We start from the raw sequence: 21,690 nt of genomic DNA, 5'->3' as shown, positions 1-21,690 counted from the left end.
GACAGGGCATCTGCGGCATGAAATAAATAAATGTGAGAACGGAGCGTTTGTATTTATTGATTGATATTTAATCCTCTTTATATAATAAATGTATACTAATTTTATAATAGTTTTTGTATTTATTTCCACATTTGTTTTTATTTTTTGAATCTCATTTTTGTATTTATTTTTAATTTTATTTATATATATATACAGTATATATATATATATATATTCCCATTTATATAAATTTTTTTAATTTAATTTTTCAATTATATTTTGTATATCCTTTTGTTTATTTATTTAATTATTTATTTTTAATTTTGGCAGTTTTGGTCCTCCATACTGGAATGGTCCCATACCAATAGCTGTTTTAAAAAATATATATATATATTATTATTATTGTTGATTTTAACACTGATCTGGTCTCCAAGTCAGTTAAGTTCAGGATGCACAGTCTCCACAAATTAGTTGGGATAAAGTCCAACTTTCCCCCGTAACTTTAAATACGACAATTAGTCTAGACAATGCAGAAATGTAAACTAAAACGTACCGGTTCTCCTCACGGAGGTCGCATTGTTGTTGTTGTTGGTAGCCACTCCCTTGGCTTTAGTGATACAGTGGTGTAGCAGTGCTGGTAAACTCTCAGACCCAGCAGCAGCATCACTAGCCCCACCTAGAGGGTCCCTGAGGAGAGCATACAGGAAAAAAGAGAGAGAGGTACAGCACATGGCGTCCCCAGATTAATCCAACACTCCATCCCATAAATCATGTGAAAATACAGAATAATGGCGGCACACTGGTTGCACTGCTACTGAGTGCTCTGAAAACTCCACATACTATATTAGCACTGATGGATGATAAGCGTTAGACACAATGAGGTAGGACAGAGAGAAACAGTTGACACACTTGAAGCAGTCATTACATGAAGAACCCGATTCCCACAGTCACTTGCTTTATAAAATTGACTTTTAGTATGAATTTGTTGCTGATACAAACATTAAATTACAGTTTAGTTCCTGTTCATAAAGTCGGTTAAGGTTTCAGTCTTAACATAATGACTGCTTCAAAAAGGTAAAATTGGCCACTTTTCCTATTGATGAATAAAAATAATGAATAGGCCTATGTCTAATAAGGATGGGGGGAGGGGACTTGAGGCAAATTACCCAAAATATTTTGATTTCATGAGTGACACACCTCTACTGTATTAGATCCTTAAGAGCACTGACAGAATCATTGGAATTGTATTTATTAAAAGATTTGAAATGGAAAAAAGAAATGTCTACTCTAGTGAAATCATAACATGGGGGCCGGCATCTTGTTGGCGTACAGTGCATTGTGGGGTGACAAATGGCTGAATTGCTTTGCTCGTTGCCATTAAAACTGGGCCATTGCTTTATCGTCTCCAGTCAGAATTCTATCTAATGACCACGCTGGTCAGCCAGCACAGTGTGCCTAAATTAATACCACACAAACAGGAATGTGATTTCACGTTTTCATTGGATTGGACACATCATCTAAGCATACAGTGGAAAAAAATATGTGAATCCCAAGAGCCAGGCTAATGATTTCTTCAAGAGATAATTGGTGTCCGGAGTCAGCCAATGGAGAGATCAATCAAGTTGAACAACAAAACAAAAAGGACTACTTTTGAATTTTATATTTTCAAGAAACACTGCCCGATCTGAATCCTGCCTGGCACAAAATAGCTCTCAGATGACCTACTTGCTAAAATCTTCAAGCTTCAAAGAGTTGATTGTAAGACGGATTGTGTATACGTGGAGAAAGTTCAGCAAAGCTGCTACTCTCCATAGCTGTGGCCTACCAGTAAAGATAACTGGAGAATGCTCAATGACGTAATGAAAAATGTCAACATGTCAGCTAATGACTTACAGGCAACTTTGGCACATACCAGAAGGGAAAAAAAAGGCCATCTGGGGAGAGAGAGCGACTCAATAACACCAAACATCTCAAGAATATTGCTGAATTGATATTTCCCCAGGTTGACTTTAGTTCCCAGTCCGTCCCTGAATAAAAACATAATAACTGTGTGGTATTAATTTAAGAGAACTGTCTATTTTTGTGACTTTATTGAAGATCAGATCAGATTTTATGAACAATTTTCCAAAAGTCCAGGTAACTTTTTCTTTCCGCCTGGCAACCAGTCCGGGCCTCAATTTACACCGACAGCCCAAAGTCAGCTGTGGTCAGCATCTTTAGCGTAACAATAAAAAATATCATGTTCTGCTCTGATTGTCCATTTTTACACTTTATGGGACAAGAACAAATGATAAAACAGCAAAATGGCTGCCCCCATGTCTTTAAAACGCCAATCCTTGAAACACAACGAATACCCCTTTAATAAGTACATTTCCAGTCTTGACAAAAAAGGATCCAGTTTGTGTATTTTCACTTATTTAGAGTTGCAAAATGTTGTTGCTTTCCTCATAGACAGATGTAACAAGCTTGAATTTAAATTGTGGCTCAAAGCGGAACCAAAGGGCCTTATTGAGTGTTCAGCGAGGTCAAGTTTAGGAGCCCCACATGGATTAACTGATCTTTTTAGTGATGGCATCCATCGCTTGCTTCTGTGGAGAGAGAGAGCGAGAAGCATTAGCAGAGAGATCGGGGTGGGGGGGGAGGGTGCTGGCTTCAAAAGCAGCACACTTTCCATATAGACATGAACACGGTACAGCACACGTTGATCAACATGAACACTGCGGCACAAAAGGCTTCACCATGCCGACGAGAGGAGATGGCAGGAAGAGGAAAATGGCCGTTAAGAAGGACGAGTCACATGGAGGGAAAGGAGGAGGATGGCTATTAAAGAACGGTCACATGACGGAAGGAAAGCACAAATGTGACAGAGAAGTCAACTTTTTCTTGTTATTTGTTTGCTCATATAAAGAGAAGTTTAGAAAATGCATGCATGGCATTTTGCACATGGAACAAATCTTTAAAGGGGAATACTCCTTTCTATCATTCAAGTGCGTCCTCTATTGATTCAAGGCTGCTTCTTTTATTTTTTTTTTGTAGTAGTATTTACGCCCAGGTAAACATTTCAAACAAAGCCACTCGCAAGCCACAATGGCCGCAGCTTGTGCCGCAGCAGGCTTACGTTGCCTTTAGCGCTACTATTGACAAATGCGCCCTGCGGCCGTGATGATTACAGTATTACCATTAATGTCGCTCACTTGAATCCAGCACAGAGGCACCACCCAAAGCGATTCCCCTTTAAAGGAGCGAGTGATTCGAGCCCTCCACCTGCTGACCCCCTCCCCTCTCAAACATGGGTCCGACCCTTACCTATTGCGGCGTGGGGGGCCGGGTCACAACGCTGCCCAGATAGCTGAGATCAATCAAAGACAAATTAGGTAAGACCCTCGCCCGCGAGCAAACAGCGGTCTTATACACTGCTACCACTTTCCCTCTGGGGACCATTGACGTGCACCAGCCAGGCCTAGCTTGATGGTTGGCGAGAGGGGCCATGAAAAACATGGGGCATACATACTGTACATTTTTTATTTAATAGCTGCATATGTGATTGTTGATATATTAATGAAAGAAAGAAAAAAGAAATATATATATATGTATATATATAAATGTAGGTGCACTTGAAGGCACAGATCACTTTTACTAATTGGCTAATCAATTCATCATGAATGCTAAAATTAAGTAAAGCATAAATGCTTTAAACAACAACTGCAGGGCGTCCTCAGTTCATGAGCGCAATTAACATTTACATGGTCACACAGCAAAACAAAGCACTCTCAGCTACTACTGTATTTAATATTTTAGATTGTTTTATTTTATGACTTTAAAAAATTTTCATGCAAGTATTGACTGAGATTATTTTTGTTTACTGTGTTAGCATAAGTTAGTAAGAGACTATGATGCACTTCGGCTTATGTAAATTGGAATTGAATGCCGTTGTAAGTCAAGGACATCTGTTCATATTACTTTTATCAACTACAGACGTGACCAATTCTGAAAATAGACAGTATGTAGTACTATCCTTTGTTCATGAAATTAGTCCAAATTTGTTCAACAATTCTGATATTTTGGTACAAGTTTTATATCAAAAGTGGAATATAAATACCCGAATGTTGTTGAATTCAGAATTTAACAAAAATTTGTTGCATTATGCCTCTTCATTCAACTAAAGACTTAAGCATTTAAATGTTTTTACATTTCATTACATTGCATGATAGATCCTGGTTTTCTATCTCCACTACTTCCAATGGGAACAAATTTGAGTTTGACTTTTATACTGTATTTCAAAAGTGGTTCTGTTTAAAACAACCTTTATCTGAGGCACTCACGACAATTACTACATTTCACTACAAAAATATTTTTTCTAAAGGTATGGCCATTACTATTTTATGGCTCAATATTATCAAGGAAATGCGCTATTCAAAGTACTTTGCTGATTTAAATGGACTTTCATAGGACAAAGAGATGAATTAAGATACACATATGTGTGCTCAATGCTATTCCATGCCTTCTGCATATTAAGGAACAATATGCGTCCTAATTACATCTTAATGAAGCCATTTATGTCAAATTTACTTGGAATATATAGAGCAGACAGGGAGAGACTATTCTCTAGTGGAATGGTCACCTACCCTGAGGCTGAAGCCTGGAGCTGGGAGGGCTCTGAGGGTAGCATCTCTTCCTCTGTCCTTCTCTGGGATGGCCTTTGCCCGAAAACATCCCTGCCCTCTGGCGGGGGAGAGGGGGACTGCGAGGGGTAACTGGCTGCCGTGGAGGCGTAGGACATGTGGGTGGCGTGGTAACCAGGGCTGGCCTGCTTGCCGCCCTGACTCAGAGTGGGAGAGGCGGTTAGGGAGGACCTGCGGGAGAAGGAGGCCGAGGGCTGCAGGGTGAGCTCGGGCATCTCCAGAGACTGAGATGTGCGGAGGATGCCGGGGCGTGGAGGTGGGCGCACTAGAATATCTGGAGAACCCGGCTGGGTGCTAAGTGGGCTTTGGGAGAGCGGGGACAGGCGGGAAGGTTGGAGTACTAAGGGGGGCAGGCTAGGGTCTGCTCGGCGCCCCGTCCTCGGGCTGAGCCAAGACTGGGGGCTACTACTGGGGGCTGTGCTTGGGCTCCCTGCGCGAGATGCCGGGTCAGGGTAAGGCAACACTGGTACACCCACTCCGTGGGCCGTGTGTCTGAGCTGGCCGAGACTTTGGGCCTGTTGCATAGCTAAGCGCCTAACCGGAGGCCCCGGGGGTCTGTCTCTGCCTGGGGGAGCCACAGGGACCTCCAGCTGCAGGAGTCTCGGGCTTGTTGGATCCGTCAGGGGAGGGAGGTGGAGGCGACCGGGCCGGAGCGAGTGAGAGGGATACGAGGGTGGGTCGGGCATGTCCGAAGGATGATGTAAAGGATGGTGAGGGGGTAACATGAAGCGAGGACCCTCCAGGCCCAGGAAGGGTAACGCATGAGTCTGCCAGCTTTCGGGTGAGCGAGGGGGAGGGCTGTGAGTGTGAGACAGAGAATGGCCAGAGGCAGTGTACTGATGGTGCTCCATCTCTCCGCTCTCCTCGGGGATGGAGGGATAGCCAAAGGGCCCCTCAGCGGTGCCCGGTGGGGAGGACAGAGCGGAGCTATGCGGGCTGATGTCAGGCATGTAGAATGGTGGCGGAATCCCTGATTCAGCGCGGCTGCCAAGATACCCATAAAAGGGGCCCTGGGGAAAGCCCCTGTAGCGGGCGGACGGGGCCTGCCCCGAGGCGTGAAGTGCACTGCCCTCTGCAAAACTCATACCTTCCATGGCCCTGTGCAGGTGGGGGCTGTAGTTTGGGGGCTGCGTGGAATCCAGGCTGGAGGATGTCGGAGAGAGCTGGGGCCGCAGCGTGGGCATGATGGGCGGCAGAGGCCCAGGGTCGAAATCGTTCTCCTCGTCCGATTGCCGGAACTCGGGGTACAGGTCGGACTCCTCGGCAAAGGGGAAGCCCTGGATGCGATGGTGCAGCGGGCTGGTTTCCATGACGAAGCGGCCGTCGGGCCCTCGGCATATCAGCTCGATTGGTGTGGTGACTTCAGCCTCATACTTGGACACGCTGTACTTCTTGCTGGCTATGGCACGCTTGGTTTTCTTGTAGAAGGAGAGCTCCTTGTCCTTGTCCCGCTGAGGGCTGGGCAGCTTTCTGACGTACAGCCCGGGTCCGTGGGAACCCTCGGAAGAAATGGAGCGAGGCCGAGATGGTGGGGAGCTCTCTGGGCTAATCTTCCCCGATGATAACCTGACATAAAACAGGGCAGAGACAGGGCTTCAGTAAACATTTGGGAGTAAAATGGCAGAAAGTAGGGTACACACATACCAAAAGTGGGGCTAAATTTGAATTTGTTCTACTCCCTTGCGATCAAAATCAGCTAAGGTCTGATTCTTGGATGCCTCTGAAGAAATTCCCTTAGCGATTGTCTTGTGGTGCGGGGTACATTAAGGTTTTTTCTTCCCTGACCTGCTTGGAAAACGGTTTGCGGCCAACAATCGTAAATGTTAAACCTTTTCAATATTTACAATGGAAAATTATTATGTGCGTGGTCAACACCAAGCGGGGCCAAGCCGCAGACTCCAAGATTGCAATGTTAAATGATAGCCAATCAAGAGGTTGCCTGACGTGGGGTACACGCATGGCACTAATCAGGCCAAGTCAGCAAAGACTGGATTTTCTGATGTTTCTAAAAGATTATCCTGAGCAATTATCCTGTGGCGTGGGTATGTGTCTGCGCTGACAAACGTGTCTGCGCTGACAAGCGTACCTGTTCAATCAGTAATTACCATCACAAATGCATGTAGTCATCACAGAGTTGGACTGAGCCTCAGACTCAGACAGATGCTGGTTTTGGGGAGGAGGTTTTGGTCATCTCCAGTACACCACATATTATCAGCCAGTGATCTTGCCTGGGAATATTTATTTTTGTCATGGACATTTCATTCTCAGGACATTGAATCGATCGCAACTGGACTGTTCTGGTCATTTTGGAGGACGTTTAGTCTCTCATCCAAGCAGGCTTCTTTCGTTTGATGCCTCTAGAGCAGAGGTGGGCAATCTCGGTCCTCGAGGGCCGGAGTCCTGCAGGTTTTGTAGGTTTCTCACTTCCAACACAAGCTGATTCCAATCAACAGGATCATTATCAGGCTTATGCAGAGCTTGCTGATGAGCTGATCATATATCAGCTGTGTTGGAGAAGGGCAACACGCAAAACCTGCAGGACTGCGGTCCTCGATGCCCACCTCTGCTCTAGAGTGTTGGTGTGTAAACCCAACTACCATGACTGGCATCAGTCTTGTGGGGTCCAAAACGAGAAATTGCATCGGAGGGAAGCAAAACGCATTAAGCACACAGGCTGAGGTTTTCTCGTCATGTTTGAGAACTCTTACATTCCCCAAAAAATCAATAAAGATGTCAAATGTTGGTATGTACGTATGTACCCCTTTTAAGGCAGACACACAAAGGCTAAATAGAAAGATACCGCATCCTTCAATGTGACTTTTATGGATAAATTCCAGTGTATGGCTATGACTGAATTTCTTTTGCTAGCTGTTGTAACTAATAGTTTTGTTGTTGTTTTTTAAGAGATGCAACAAATAATGATTGTGAAGACAAGTGAATGGCAACTACAGAAGGTTGGACAGGACAGCAGCTAACACAAAGCAGGGATGACACACTAACAAAACAAAGACATCAAACCAGGCCTTAAATTAATCTGCCCACACCAGGAGCAGCATATAGTACATATACATGCATCTTAAAACTATCTCCGCATGCAAAACCACCACAACGAAAAAAAGGCACAAGGTCACGTCTGTATGTAAGCATGCATGCCAGGCCAGTGCAGTGCAGCACACTCACAAAGGGCTGGCGGGCGGGGGCAAGAAAGTGCTTCTGGCAGGCTCGTCCCAGCAGGGCTCTACCCCTGGCAAGGGGGTGAGAGGAGGCCTGCGGCGGGAGACAAACAACACGGGCCTAGTTCATCTTTAACTGTATCAGGAATGTTGAGAAGGCCTGCTTGCGTCCTAATGTCACAAATGAGCCTGTTTTTCTCCAGTTGCATTGCACTCGTATGTCTATATTTTGTTTTGTTTTTGCACACAGACAGATGATTACACACGCACGCACTGTACAGTAAATGTGCAGCTAAACAACAAAAAAGTGTTAAACACTGAGATTCATGCAGAGAGCGAACAGTGTTTGAGGTTAAAGAACACACATGGATATACAAAATCAATATATACACATATACACACTGCCGCTTGGCCACTAGGGCTAATGTGCTTTGAATGGTGACTTGCTGCTTTGAACTCGTACTCTGCCCGTGATCTGCACACACTCACCTCTGTGCATGTTCTTTTGAATCTCCTAAATACATCACCTGATGGATTATTTTAGATATATAGTACATTTCTACTAACCATAATAGATGCGGGACTGTGGAAACTGCGCCGTGTTGAACGCGTCAGTCATAGCAAGACACACTAACAAAAAACAGCAACAATAGAGGGGAACAAGAGCCTCGTGCGTTTACTTGTCAATGTTTGTCTGTCGACTAGGAGAAGCATTTCATTCGAGAAGAGATTGAGAAAACCGCTGCAGTAAAGTGGAGACTGTGGAATGTAGTAGGCTACTGTGGGCAACAAATAACAACAGTGGAGGTGTTTCCTATACTGACTTAAAAAATGGGTGGCTTTTGCAGATGAATTCGTATTCTACAAATGCATATTAACTCATTTGCTCCCAAAAACGTATAAAAATGTTCTATTTTAAATATTGCCATGGTCCCAAGAACGTATTGATGTTTTTTTATGTTTTTTTTTTATTTTTATGCTAGAGCATACAGAAGGCTTTGATGCAGCCTCTGACCTGAAGAGGACACTTAAAGCAATGGTAGTTAATACAAAAAAATGACCAGCAGGTGGCAGCAGAGTATAAGAGATCAACCAGGGCCATGTTGCAACAATCTCTTTTCCCCAGTGTTTTCAACAGGTTTGTGAATAATGATGAAACTTAGCTATATTCTAATGGCAATTGCTGCAAAACGGAAACAGATACAATTTTTTTTTCTTTTGGTAGATTCCATCTTATAATAGCAATAGAACACAATATTCTGTGGGCTTTGCAAAATCAGTCAAAATCCAATAAGACAGCCGGGAGAGAAGGGGGTTGCTTCAGTGAAAATGGCTGGGAGTGAATGCGTTCATAATAATGTCGTGTTTAGACTAGTGGAGCCGCATAGAACATATTACCGTAAAGAAAATTTTTGACTAGCGGTGATTGGAATAGCCGAAGCTAGCGAGGCTAGCAGTTCTTCTCATTAACACCCATCTCATTTTTGTTCCCTGTATCCCGTACAGATGCATGAAGACTGTATTGTCAGGCAACGGTAGCAGACGGGGAGTCAAAAGTCCTCTGTGAATTGGCCGATTGAAAGACGAGATGCCAAAAACATGAGATTTAGCGAGAAGATGACTGCTGAGTGGTAAAGTCGACTATTTGGTTCAACCCCTCCAGCGAGTAGAACTGAGTGAAACCCAGGAAGTACAGTGCAGTGGAAAAGGGACAGAATTGTCCAATCAGACTGCATTGATGTCCTCGCATATTCTCCTTATAGCCACTAGGAGGGGGCATGTTGCATGGTATCTAGGATTGCTATGCTATGCTGTGCTGTGTTGAGAAAATCTGTTGCAAAAGAGGATGCACGACTGCGAACATCTAACGCCTGCTAGCCGTTACTTACGGTGATTCCATGCTCTTCCTGAAGTGCGTCACAGACAAGGGAGGATCTGAAGAGGACAAAGACAATTGCAGTTAACATTTTGTGTTGCGAGACACTGAGAGCGGGCGCGATTAGTGGCGGACAGACCCGGTTTGCGCTTGAGCTTGCGCCGGTGCTGCCGGTTGACAAAGCACGCCGCCAGAGTGCTGAACAGAACGGCTGCTGCCAGGAAACAGATAGTTGCCACCACGCCCGCCACCACGGGACGGGCCAGCCCCTCGTCGGCCACCTCCGCCGGGGGGAAGGGATCTGACGGACATATTGGAAAGGTTAGAAAGTAAGTAACTGCATGGCAAATTTTGGGGGGGGGTACGTATTATTTATCTGATGACTGCATCAAAGTAACAGAATATGGCATGATGAAAAAAACATTGCATTAGGATTTTTTTTTTTTTTTTTTTTGTACTGACCCGTGCTGGACACTCCTACTACATTGCTGCTCTCGCTGATCAGGTCTTCCATGACTGCCATCACTCGAAACTCATACCAAGACTCCTGGTGTCAGGTAGACACAACAAACACAAGTTCTTTAACTTCTCGTTGTTTTCGCCCGATTAGAAAAAAAAAACACTTTTTTCACCTGAACCAGGTCTCTGGCGACAAACTCGGTCTCGGTGGATGGGATGAGGTCATCCAGGGTCTCCCATCGCTCCCCGAGGCGGAACTCCAGGATGTAGCGGTTGATGGGCGAGGAGTGGTTGCCCGGGGGAAGCCAGGTGAGGAGGACACCGTGCTGCGTGCGGTTGGCGGTGAGGCACCTTGGTGGGGTAAGAAGCACCAGTGGTTCTGGGGTACCCAAGGGAGAGCCTGGGAAATCAGGGATCAGGATCACGGTCAGGGGTTCGTGCGAGGAGGTTAGGAAATTGGAAACTGTCCATAAGAATTTACAGAAATTAAACCAAGAGTGTACAAATATGAAGGTTACACTTTACGTTCTTACATCACATGCACAGATGATTTTTATTCTTAAATGAAATAATGATCGAATACATTTGATAAAACTCTACTTAAAAATAAATCTGTTGAGTGCCGTGTTGTTTAGTTGCATTGTTTTGCATGGATGACTGTTATGACTAAAACAAATGTTTATACTATGCCACTCCTTTTAACTCAGCCCATGAGCCACATTCATTATTAAAAGGCTTGTAAATTGATGCATTCATTTCATCATTCTCCCCTTTTAATTGTTTAATCAAAATGTTGTAGTCACATTTTTAATGAATTATTACCTGACTGATTTATTGTAAATAATACAATAAAATATTGATTTTTTTTTATAAATAATACTATTTTAAAAAGCAGAACTAATGTCATTATTAAAATGTAATCTAATAAAATTTTAGATATTTGACATACATTTGAACTTCTTTTGTTTTTACCTCATCTGTTGTCCGTTGTGTCATGACACTTAAACTCAGTGAGTAACTTACGAATAACCTCCACAAGATGTGTCAATTATTTATTTAAGTATTTTCAACTTATAAATTTAGTAATAGTAGTAGTAGTAGGCCAAAATACTAGAAACGTCTGACAACAATATAAAACTTCATTATTAAGTAGTTTTAATGATTGAGTAGTAGAAGTAGTAATAGTGGTTGGTAAAATACGAGAAACACCTGACAGAAAGATACTGTATTACTGTTACACCGATGTTAGCTAACATAAATACGTTGTATGGAATTGACTGCTTTCACAAGGTTCCCATCTCCAGATTGTACAGTATGGAGACACATCAAGAACCTGAGCACTATTAGAATGAATCCTGTGACCTTGTTTCCAAGATGTCATATTCAAACCACACTAGAGGGCAGTATATCACATTGAGCGCTCACAATAATAAATGCACAGTCGTGTGTATGCCAACATTCAAAGTGTTGATGGCCACTGAAGCCTAAGCCCACCTGCGGTGTTGACTGTCACAACTTCGCTGAATGGGCCCGTGCCCAGCTTGTTCTGTGCCAGCACACTGAACTGGTACTCTGTCCCAGGCTCCAGCCCCGGCACCAGCAACCACGTCTGAGCACCAGAAACCGGCATGGAATGCCAGTCGTGTGGACCAAAGTCCACTCTCTTTGACCTGCGCGCAGCATACAGGAATTGGCATTCACACACTCTACCGTACGTAAGTGGGACTCATAAGATTTTCATTCAAATACAGCGACTTGTGTCTGTTGATTGTTATTGCAAGTAATGTTTGGCTGATTTTTTTTTTTTTTCCTGGCGAGTATCACGGTTAAAAGTTGGATTGTGCACACAAGTGACCTACTTACAGTGATCCACCAGGGAAATAAGGTCACTAACGAAGGGGACACAATATTACATTCACCTAATTGTAACGTCTTTTTCTTCCAGCATTGTAATGAAAAAATAACGTAACCCCCCGTGGGACGTAAAGTCCTTTTTTGTGTCGTTATCTTTTATTGTTGCGGTCATACCAATAGCATCATGTTTGGCAGTACAAAATATGACATAATTTCCCCTCAAATTATGCTGCAAATCTTCGTGTCATTCTTCTTCAAAAAAAAAAAAACACCTTCCTCTAATAGATGCCTGCCTTTTTCCAACAGTAAGAAAAAACAAGCAGTGACTGTCACTTGCCTTATGTTGTAAACGCATTCCTTGCCCTAAAAAACTGGGTGCATCATCTGCGTAAAAACAAAAAACTCCCCTTTTTCCATCTAAGAGACACCGTGAGCCACTTAATTGCTAGGTACGTCATCTATTTAAGGAAAATAAAAAATCTTCCTTAGGCTAATGCCTACCTTTTCCCATCAAGTAATAAAATAGGTGGCAACTGAGTCTCATTACATGTTGTCAACACGTTCCCTACTCCGATTGGTGGGTGTTATTAAAAAAAAAAAAAAATCAACACCTTCCTGAAATAAACAGTTCTTTTTTTCCCCATTAGGAAAAAAATAGGTCGTAATTATTGAGTCATACTTTATGTTGTAAATACTGTATGTTCCTTACCCCAATTAATTGTTGGCTGCGTCATCTACGGAAAAAATAATCTCCCTCAAATAAAAACCATCAAGTAAAATAAACAGGTGGTCTTATCAAATGTATTAAGCAAGTTCCCTGCCACAATTAATTTATGTGTGTTAGTTACTTAAAAAAAATATACATTTGCTGATTTTTCTCATCAGGAAAACATTAGGCAAGCTGAGTCTTATTTCATATCGCATATTCTCTCCCTCAAATAATTGCTGGGTGTGCCATCAACACCTTGCTCAAATAAAGTGCTCTGGACGTTAAAAATGTCAGTCCATTGTCACTGAATGTTGCCGATCAAAACAGCAGCACGTAAATCTGCAGTTGATGAAATAAACAACCTGGGCCACTCTTTGCGACGATACAGTATTCCGCACACAATATTCCAGAAGTAGACAAGGAGCACTCACACTGGACCGTACCACACGGAAAAAGTCTGCTCGAAGCCGCCGTCGTAGCCTGCTTCCCAGGACACATTAGCGGAGGTGGTCAAGGGCATAACGTGGATGTTGCCGGGAGCGTGTGGGCTGGTGCCTGAGAGGTTTACATGCGCACACACAAATACACAGAATGAGCAAAATAAACAATATGTGCCATGTATTCATCAATCTAGTGAGTCGTAATGGCGTATTTGCAGTGCACTGATTAATGTTGACGATTGTACCAGAATAAAGTCCACATAAATTGAGAATAAAGCCGCAATGTTACCAGGAAGGACGCCATCATTTTTACAAGAATAATACACAAATGGTAAAATAATGACAATAAGTGTCATTTTAGAAGGGAAAACATCATTTTACAAGAAAAAAAATCTGCAATAAAAGCACATTTTGAGAGTATTCATAAAGTCAGACGATACAAAAGCCATGAAAAAAGATGGACTTTTTCCAGACTAAAGTTGCAGTATTACAATGTAAGAATGTCATTTGAGAATATGAATCATTTTTACAAGAATGGTCAACATTATGATAGAAGAAGGTGTAATTTTGATGAAAATAAAGATTAAAAAAAAGAAAAAAAAGAATCAAGTCCGCATTTAATGTAAAAAAAATCCTCTAATTTTGAAAAAAAAAAGAGCCACAGCTTTTAGGGCAAAGTTTTATATTATGAGAATAATGCAAATTTTATTTTTTTTTTAAATTACGAGGATCGGAAGGAGTAAGAATTTTTAGCAACATTCATAATGTGAGAAGAAAAAAAAAGTTATGTAAGAGTGAAATATAAATGATCAAGAATAAAGTCCAAAGTTGACAAAAATAAAATATTTTGATTTCAAAAGAGATTTTTAAACAATAATAAAGTGGTCATTTTACAAGATCGATTTCAATACTTATTCCGTTTTTATCTCCTCATTAAAAATAATAACATGAACCCAATCATGTAACTAAGTTTCATTAACATCTCTGCAATATCAGATTTTTAAATACAATTATTATATTGAAACCTCATAATGTATTAATCAAAAAGTATTGATATTTGAGGACATCATTTGGGGGAGGAAATGTCCTTATTTTAAATTGAAGGGCACTAAAGTTAACTTCGCATTCACGCTGCACATAAGTAGCTCACATAGTATGTATAATAAACACACTACAGTCGAACGGGCTCTCAGAAGTTGTGCTGATTTAAAGGCAAAGTCACTGTGATTAGTCCTCAAACAGTTCCGACTTCAGCGTGATGTGCGAGGCTGCAAATGTAAAGTTTGCAGTAAAGACGTCCTTGCTCCACTCGCTGGACACACAAAAGCCGCACCACGCTGTGATTACACAATGAGCTTTCAAATGAGCCACATAAAGCTATTACAGATAAGATGAAATGAAATTTTAATGACGCCCACGGCCAAATTGGATAGAGGCGAGCAGATTAAGAGATGTCTATTGCTCGCTGCTTCGTGGGAATCACACAAAGCACATGGCCGAGAGCCATGACAATCAACTCAAGGCATAATGATGTGTGTGTGTGTGTGTGTGTGTGTCTACTGGTACCGATGACCAGGATCCTGGTGCTGGCAGTGATGCTCGTGACCACGTTGGTAGCGACACACTCCCACTCGCCATGATCCTCCTTGCTGAGCGACACGAACTGTAAGCTGCCGCTTGGGAGGATGTTGTGCTTGCTCCGGCTCGGTTTCCCAACCTGCACGCAGATTTTGTACAAATGTTTGACAAGCACTTACAAAAAAAAAAATAATAATTTGTGGCAATTTAATCGTATGCAAGGAAAAAGCTGTAGATATTATACGCGAATATCCAGATTTTTCGAGAAGGATGATGTCATTTTTTAGTGTTTCTTGCTCCCTATGGGGTATTTGCCACAGAGGAGGCGGGACTTCAGACTTCCTGGTTTTCACACATCAGCTTTGTTTTCATTTCCGGTTTGCGACATGTGGGCCACGTCCCAATTCTTGCGCATCTGCCTTTGTGCCCCTAGTTTGCGCGTTCCTGTCGACGGGTGCGAGGGTGCGAGTGTGTCTGTCTCAGTTGTCCAAAGCATTTCAGGAAACGACAAATTCGAATTCCGTGGCATCTACCAAATTCCGATACTAATCATCTACGGCATGAGTGAGATCGGCTGATACCGATTCCGATACCAATCAGATGGATTAGGTTCAAATTTGTCAATTTTAGGGCTGCTCGCTAACTATTATATATAATATATACAAGAACTCGCTACAAGAAGTCATTCCTGCCGACATCCATCAAATTACTTAATAACCGACATTAAATAAGTGGTGCAATATATATATATAGGAGTGTGTGTGTGTATTATTTATTTTTTATATATTTATTTTATTTATTTTAATTATCTCTCTATTCTGTTGTTTTTCTTACTGTAAACTGCAGCTGGACGGAGTCCAGGAAAAAGTTCCCCACGGGGAAAACAAAAGTATACCGTATCGTATCGTATCGTATTATTTTGAAAATAGTATTTTTAGACTAAAAACAAGTAATGCTGACTTTTTTCAAGCTTTAATAAAGAGATCTATTTTCATAAAATGTAATTTTTTTTACACTTAGCCGGAGTGTCAAGCAGGGAGGTAACAGGTCCCATTTTTATTGCCTTTGGTATGACCCAGCCAGGGATTGAACCCACAACCTCCAAGTGCCAGAGCTGGTACTGGAACGAGGAAAATGAGCTTAGTAAATATAACGAAACAAACCACTTATTGTTATATTGCACTTTTGTCTGATTGTTTTCATACTTGTCTAATCATTTCATTTTAAGTAAAAATAACTTGTCAGAGCAAAATAAGCAAATTTAGGTTAAATTTAAGAAATATCTTACTTAAGATTTCAGTTTTTGCATTGTAAAATTGTCAAATAAAGGTCGTCATTTTAAAATAGTAGTAGTAATACAACGAGAATATTGGCGACATTTTCCAGTGACAAATTTAGTTTGTGCCATATTTTAAAAGGAAAATGGTAACACCAAAATGTATCAGTAAAATGTTCAATTTAAGAAAATAGTCATATCTTTAGGAACACCAAATGTTTCAATTTAGGAGAATAAAATCCAAATTATACAAGAATCAAGCAGACATTTTAGTCCCAAAAAATCTTAATAACAAGTGGTCAATTTTAGTCTCACCTTTCTCCAAGTGATGCTGGGAATATCGGGGTCTCCAGAAGCAGCACAGGGGATTACTAACTCTCTGCCAGCCTCCTGTCGGTACTCCCCCCCAGGCCTCACGTTAAAGTAAGGGGGATCCTTCACGTCGACACACAAACGCTGGCATCAGTACGGGCCAGGGTATATCGGGAGCGCACACGGGCAAGGACTGCGTCGTACCTTTAGCACCAAAGTGGCAGGGGGGGACATGCCCATGGTACCCAGGGCGTTGTAAGGCACACAGGTGTAGGTGCCCAGCGAGTCTTCTGTGGCCTCGGCTACCCGGATGCTCCCGTCCGCCGTCAGGCTCCAGCCGGGGTATTTCTCCACTCGCAGCGGGTAGCCGTCCTTCTCCCACTTCACTGACATCACGGGTGGGTTAGCGTCAGCCGGGCAGCGGATGGTGCCTGGCAGTTTGCGGGGGACGTAGATGACCGGCGGCATGTTGATCACTCGGGCCGGGTCTGGAGAGAAAAGGAAGGCGCAGTTTAAATAAAATAATTAAGTGGACATTTTAGGAGAACATGAAGGAGAGAGTCGACGACATCATTTTTTTTTTTTTTTTACAAGAATCCTAATGCTAGGTGGAAAAAGACCATTTCAAGAGAATAAATAGTAAAGGCTTCTATCAGAAAAATTATATTTTACAAGAGGGGAAAACATAATATGAAAATAAAGTAGTAATTTTACAAGAACGAAGTCACAGTGCTGTTGAAGGAAAAATACTTATTTTTTCGAGAATATTTTTTTAATTTTACAAGAAAAAAGTAAAAAAAAAATAGGGGATAAAACAAAGTAATATACAGAAAATAAAGTTATAATTTTTTAACTATCAAATTTAGATTCTCAATAAATAATTAAAAAAATAATAATGTATAATTTTACAAGCAAATAAGTCAACATATTAGAAGAGCTAAATTGGATTTTACAAAAAAATGTTTTTAAAATTTTTAAAGGGGAAAAAATAAAAATGTTAAAGAAAAAGTTGAGATTTTACAAGAATAAAGTTGTTGTGTTAGGAAGGGGTGAAAAGGTGTAATTTTAACTGAATAGATTCACAAATTTTCAAGAAAAAAAAAAGACTGAGAATTTTACAAGAAAAACTTTTAATTTTACTACAACATGAAAATCTTTCTTTAAAAATTATAATAAAAGAGGAAAGCAATATTTTTTTTAGAGGACCAAATCGTCAAATTTACCAAACTAATTTATTTTTGCCAGTTAGGACAAGGGTGATACAAAGATGGCTGGATGGATGACTTCTACGTACATTTGCATGAAATTCATGTGTTAAATTTTCACATTGAAACATATGCTGTACACTTAAAAGAGATTGTCTGCGACAAATGATTTAAAAAATAATTGCTCTCAATGGGGAATTTTGTTTAGGGAATTTGAGCAAATCGTAGTTGGACCAGCGTCACAGAGGGCTGTCGTTAGCATCCCATGTGGCCGTCCGCATTTTGAGCGCCCGTGACTGCAGAGCTGTCAATTCCCCCTCGGCCGTTCGTTCCCACATAGCTTAGCACGATAATCAATGACTGGCGGGAGGCGACCGGGGAGCAAATTAGCTCGGCATGCACCGCCTGCCTGGGAGTGGCTTTCTCTCTCATCTGTCTGGGAATAAATCTTATATTTGGCCATGGAAATGCAGATCGGCACCATTAAGATGGCTACCTTAGGAAATTAAGATGGCTACTTCATGAAATGAAGATGGCTACATCAAGAAACGACAATAGCTAACTCTCAAAATAAAAATGGCTATCTCATGAAATGACGATGGCTAGCTCTCGAAATAAAATGGCTACCTCATGAAACAAAGATGCCGCCATCATGTGAAAATGGCTACCACATGAAATGAAGATGGCTACTCCATGAAATTAAGGTGGGCTACATCATGAAACAACAATAGCTAATTCTCGAAATAAAAATGGCTACCTCATGAAATGATGATGTCAAGATGGTTACCACATAAAATAAAAGGCGACCACATAATGAAAGTGAAGATGGCTATTATGAAATGGGGATGGCCACCACATGAAATCAAGATGGCTACGTAATGACATGAAAATGACTGCCTCGTGAAATGAAAATGGCTACCATGTGAAATAAAAAATTAATTAAAAAAAGACTATACCTTAATGAAATTAAGGTGGCTACATCATGAAAACACATCATACAACCTTGCAATTGGGCAAGGTGACTGTCGTGAAAAATAATAGAGGAGCCTCCATGCTGTTTCCTCCAACTCCCACCTCCCCCAACCAGCCCAGACGGTTGCCACGGCAACACTCACACTGAACGGTCAGGTAGGCCGACGCCGAGGGCGAGATGCCGAGGCTGTTGCTCGGGCTGCACGTGTATTTTCCCGCGTCCTCGGGCTTGACCCGGAAGATGATGAGGGTGCCGTCGATGAGGATGCGCACTCGCAGCTTCAGGTCACTGCATGGGGACACGCATGCCTTTATTTTGGCGCACACAAAGACACGCTCACACGTGTGTGCATAGCGCCCTATGTTACATGAAGAGGCCATAAGAGAGCAGCAGAGAGTCAAACAGTTGAGCACGACAACCTTTGGAATTGACATGACTGCACTCAATAAAGATTATTAATTACTTTAAATGTAATATTATTATTTTTTAACGTAAGAAAAAAAAAACATGGGAGTTTGTAATTTAAAAAAAATACTAATTTTGTCTAAATAAATACAAATATTTAAAGTTGGTTGGTATATTTTAAATAATTTGTATAAATTCAGAATTAAATGCAATTCTTGTCAATCAGGGATTACATATTGTTTAACTTAATTTAAATAAAAAATATGACTGTCAAAATTTTGTGTAAAAGTTTAGTTTTATTTTAAATTAAGAAATATTAAACAAAATGTAATAAACATAGAAAAATATGAATGATTAAAAACAAATTAAGCTATTTTAAATGTATAGATACAGTATATAGGAAAATTTCAAATATAAAAAGTAAAATAGTTTTTTTTATATACAGTATTATATTTAAAATTAATTTAATTCACTTCCTTAAATATTTGCAATGCATCTTATTTAATATTTTTTTATGAATTCAAAATGTAATAAAAATAGAAAATTAATAAATTTTTAATCCTCCATGTCCAATGAAAAGCCTGCACCTCCAAATGTTTTTTGTTGTTTTTCCCACAAAAGTAAATACAAATCTAAAATTGAAATGAAAACAATTGATTCATTTTTCAGACAAAACAATTAAAGTTGTCCTTTTTGACAAATAAGTAAATAAATACAATTAGGTACAATTTATAAGAACCTATATTGGTAACTTAAATCAAAATGGATGCCTCAATATAAGACATTTGAGTTCTCGCAGCCAATCAACAGAACGAAAGCTGCTGATCTTTACAGTGATGAAAATATTATATATAAATATATAATATATTATGGGCTGTAGCTTTACTTCTTGAAGTAGACGTTAACATCCTCCCAGAACCAGGTGTAGGTCAGATTGCCAGGATACGCTTCGGCTTGGCAGGTGAACAATGCATTCTGGGATATGTTGACGGTGACGTTTTCTGGCGGGGAGACGATGAACGGAGGCCCTGAAACACAAAAGTGTTGTTCGTCGATGACATCACAGCGGAACTTGAAATCATGTCATACATCAAATCTCAAGAGACTTTAATTAATGAGCATCTAAACCTACAGTCTGTGGAAGATTTTACAGCCAGGCAGAAGATTTGATCCAGCCTTGCTACATATGACCGATCAATCAGTCAGGCCTTAAAATATTTTCTTTGGCATTTATTTTTTTTTGCTTCTATTTAACAGTAGTTACTTTACACTTGTATGACAGTTAAGAACGCTCCACCTGTTCTTCTTCTACAGAGAGAAACATGCATCATTTCCACTCCAAATCACCAGAGCGATGACACAACGCAGTACGGCAGGCACGATTGTGGCTGTTGAGCTTACGCGTGCTTCACATCGTAACCTTTTCATCCTCCCGGGAACTCTCCATAAAAAAAAAAAGAAAAGAGGGAAAAAAAAAAGCAGGAGCCATGAAAGGTAAGATGTCTTTTTGTGAGCGGGCCCAGATACAAAAAGCCTGCTGCTCATTTTCCAGCGTTGCACAAAAAAGTGAACGTCATAATGGAATGAAAATTTAGCAGCACTGTGAGGTTTGACCTCAGCTATATTAGCCACATCTGGAATATCATTCAACATTGATAGAAATCTGATAAAGGTATCCCACACATATTTTGAAGATTTATAGGTGATTGGTAGAGCACTCACTAAGCTTTATTTAAAAAAAAAAACATTTTTAAACCCAACTAGCTTGCATTATATTTCAACATGATATCTAGCGCTAATCCATAGATGTAATCGCTGAAAGGTTGGCCCAGATCGGTTTGAAATGTGGCCCTGGTAGAACACCGAAAAGGAACACGCATTGATTCTGCTAACAAAGCCATTTTGTGATGAATATCACACAGAATCAATAAGGTTGTTGCTTTGCTGTGACACATCTCAGATGTAAGACTAAGAGAGGAATCGTCACTGCATGTATGCTTTTTGCCTGTGTGTAAATCATTTGTTTTTAGGGTAAATGCTGTTAATTGAAATTATATTTTAAAGTGTTTATGGGGCATATTTGTTGTATCAAGTAGTCCCTCAGGAGACGAAAATCCATGAAGTAGCAACAAAGGGTATACAAAAATTCCGCTGATTAATTAAAAAATATATAATGAATAAAATAATTTATTATTGGGGCCTTAATGCGTATTAAAAAATAATAAAGATAAGAATTACAGGCAGAACATTTGACTGTTTTAGAATAAATACTTGGTAATTTTGTATTTGTTTATCTTCACAACAGAGAGAAAAATACACCAAAAATTGTTGATTTTTTTTGTGTGCCTATTTTCAAAATTTTAATTGATAACATTAAAATTTTTATATAAATATTTTAAATATTATATTTGTGTCTCTTGAAATGTACATGAAATAGGCAGTCAACATTTTTGAATATAGACATCAAATCATAGTAGGGCACTTGGACCAGTAGCCTTTGTTTTCGACATGATTCAAAATCATCCCGATTTTTTTCTGTAGCATAAGATGTTGTGATTCATGAACGTTCCAAGGCAACCGCTTGACAGATAGCGTGAATGGCATAGCATTGACAGGCAAACCTTGACAGGCAAGGCGGACGTAGGCGAACCCAAGAGAGAAGAAAAACATTTTTTAGAACTTCCCTTGTTGTGTTTTAAGGTTAATACCTGCTTGTCGTTTACGTTATGTCAAGCCTCGCAGGAGTTGAGCTGCACGGGAGACACGTGT

The 21,690-nt window shown here is 40.7% G+C and overlaps 1 protein-coding gene across 4 annotated transcripts in view; it reads right to left on the bottom strand.

The window, feature by feature from the left end:
- igsf9ba (immunoglobulin superfamily, member 9Ba) overlaps nt 1-21,690 on the bottom strand; it is a 58,112-nt gene that overhangs the window by 7,306 nt on the left and 29,116 nt on the right. Inside the window, exons 6-20 of one of the 4 annotated variants that reach the window (XM_077565387.1) lie at nt 19,808-19,949; nt 18,659-18,804; nt 16,543-16,826; nt 16,342-16,461; nt 14,739-14,889; nt 13,164-13,287; nt 11,664-11,839; nt 10,343-10,569; nt 10,173-10,257; nt 9,850-10,011; nt 9,724-9,769; nt 7,842-7,928; nt 4,605-6,227; nt 3,286-3,328; nt 533-666 (exon numbers count right to left, since the gene is read on the bottom strand). In XM_077565387.1, the coding sequence (XP_077421513.1) occupies nt 3,286-3,328; nt 4,605-6,227; nt 7,842-7,928; nt 9,724-9,769; nt 9,850-10,011; nt 10,173-10,257; nt 10,343-10,569; nt 11,664-11,839; nt 13,164-13,287; nt 14,739-14,889; nt 16,342-16,461; nt 16,543-16,826; nt 18,659-18,804; nt 19,808-19,949 (3,416 nt within the window). In that variant the 3' untranslated portion in view covers nt 533-666. The other 3 variants (XM_077565388.1, XM_077565385.1, XM_077565386.1) reach the window with 3 other exon arrangements.

This window comes from Vanacampus margaritifer, chromosome 5 (assembly GCF_051991255.1).
Source record: "Vanacampus margaritifer isolate UIUO_Vmar chromosome 5, RoL_Vmar_1.0, whole genome shotgun sequence".
Lineage (NCBI taxonomy): Eukaryota > Metazoa > Chordata > Actinopteri > Syngnathiformes > Syngnathidae > Vanacampus > Vanacampus margaritifer.
The sequence above is the reverse complement of the archived record's forward strand: the minus strand, read 5'-3'. Positions and strand labels throughout refer to the sequence as shown.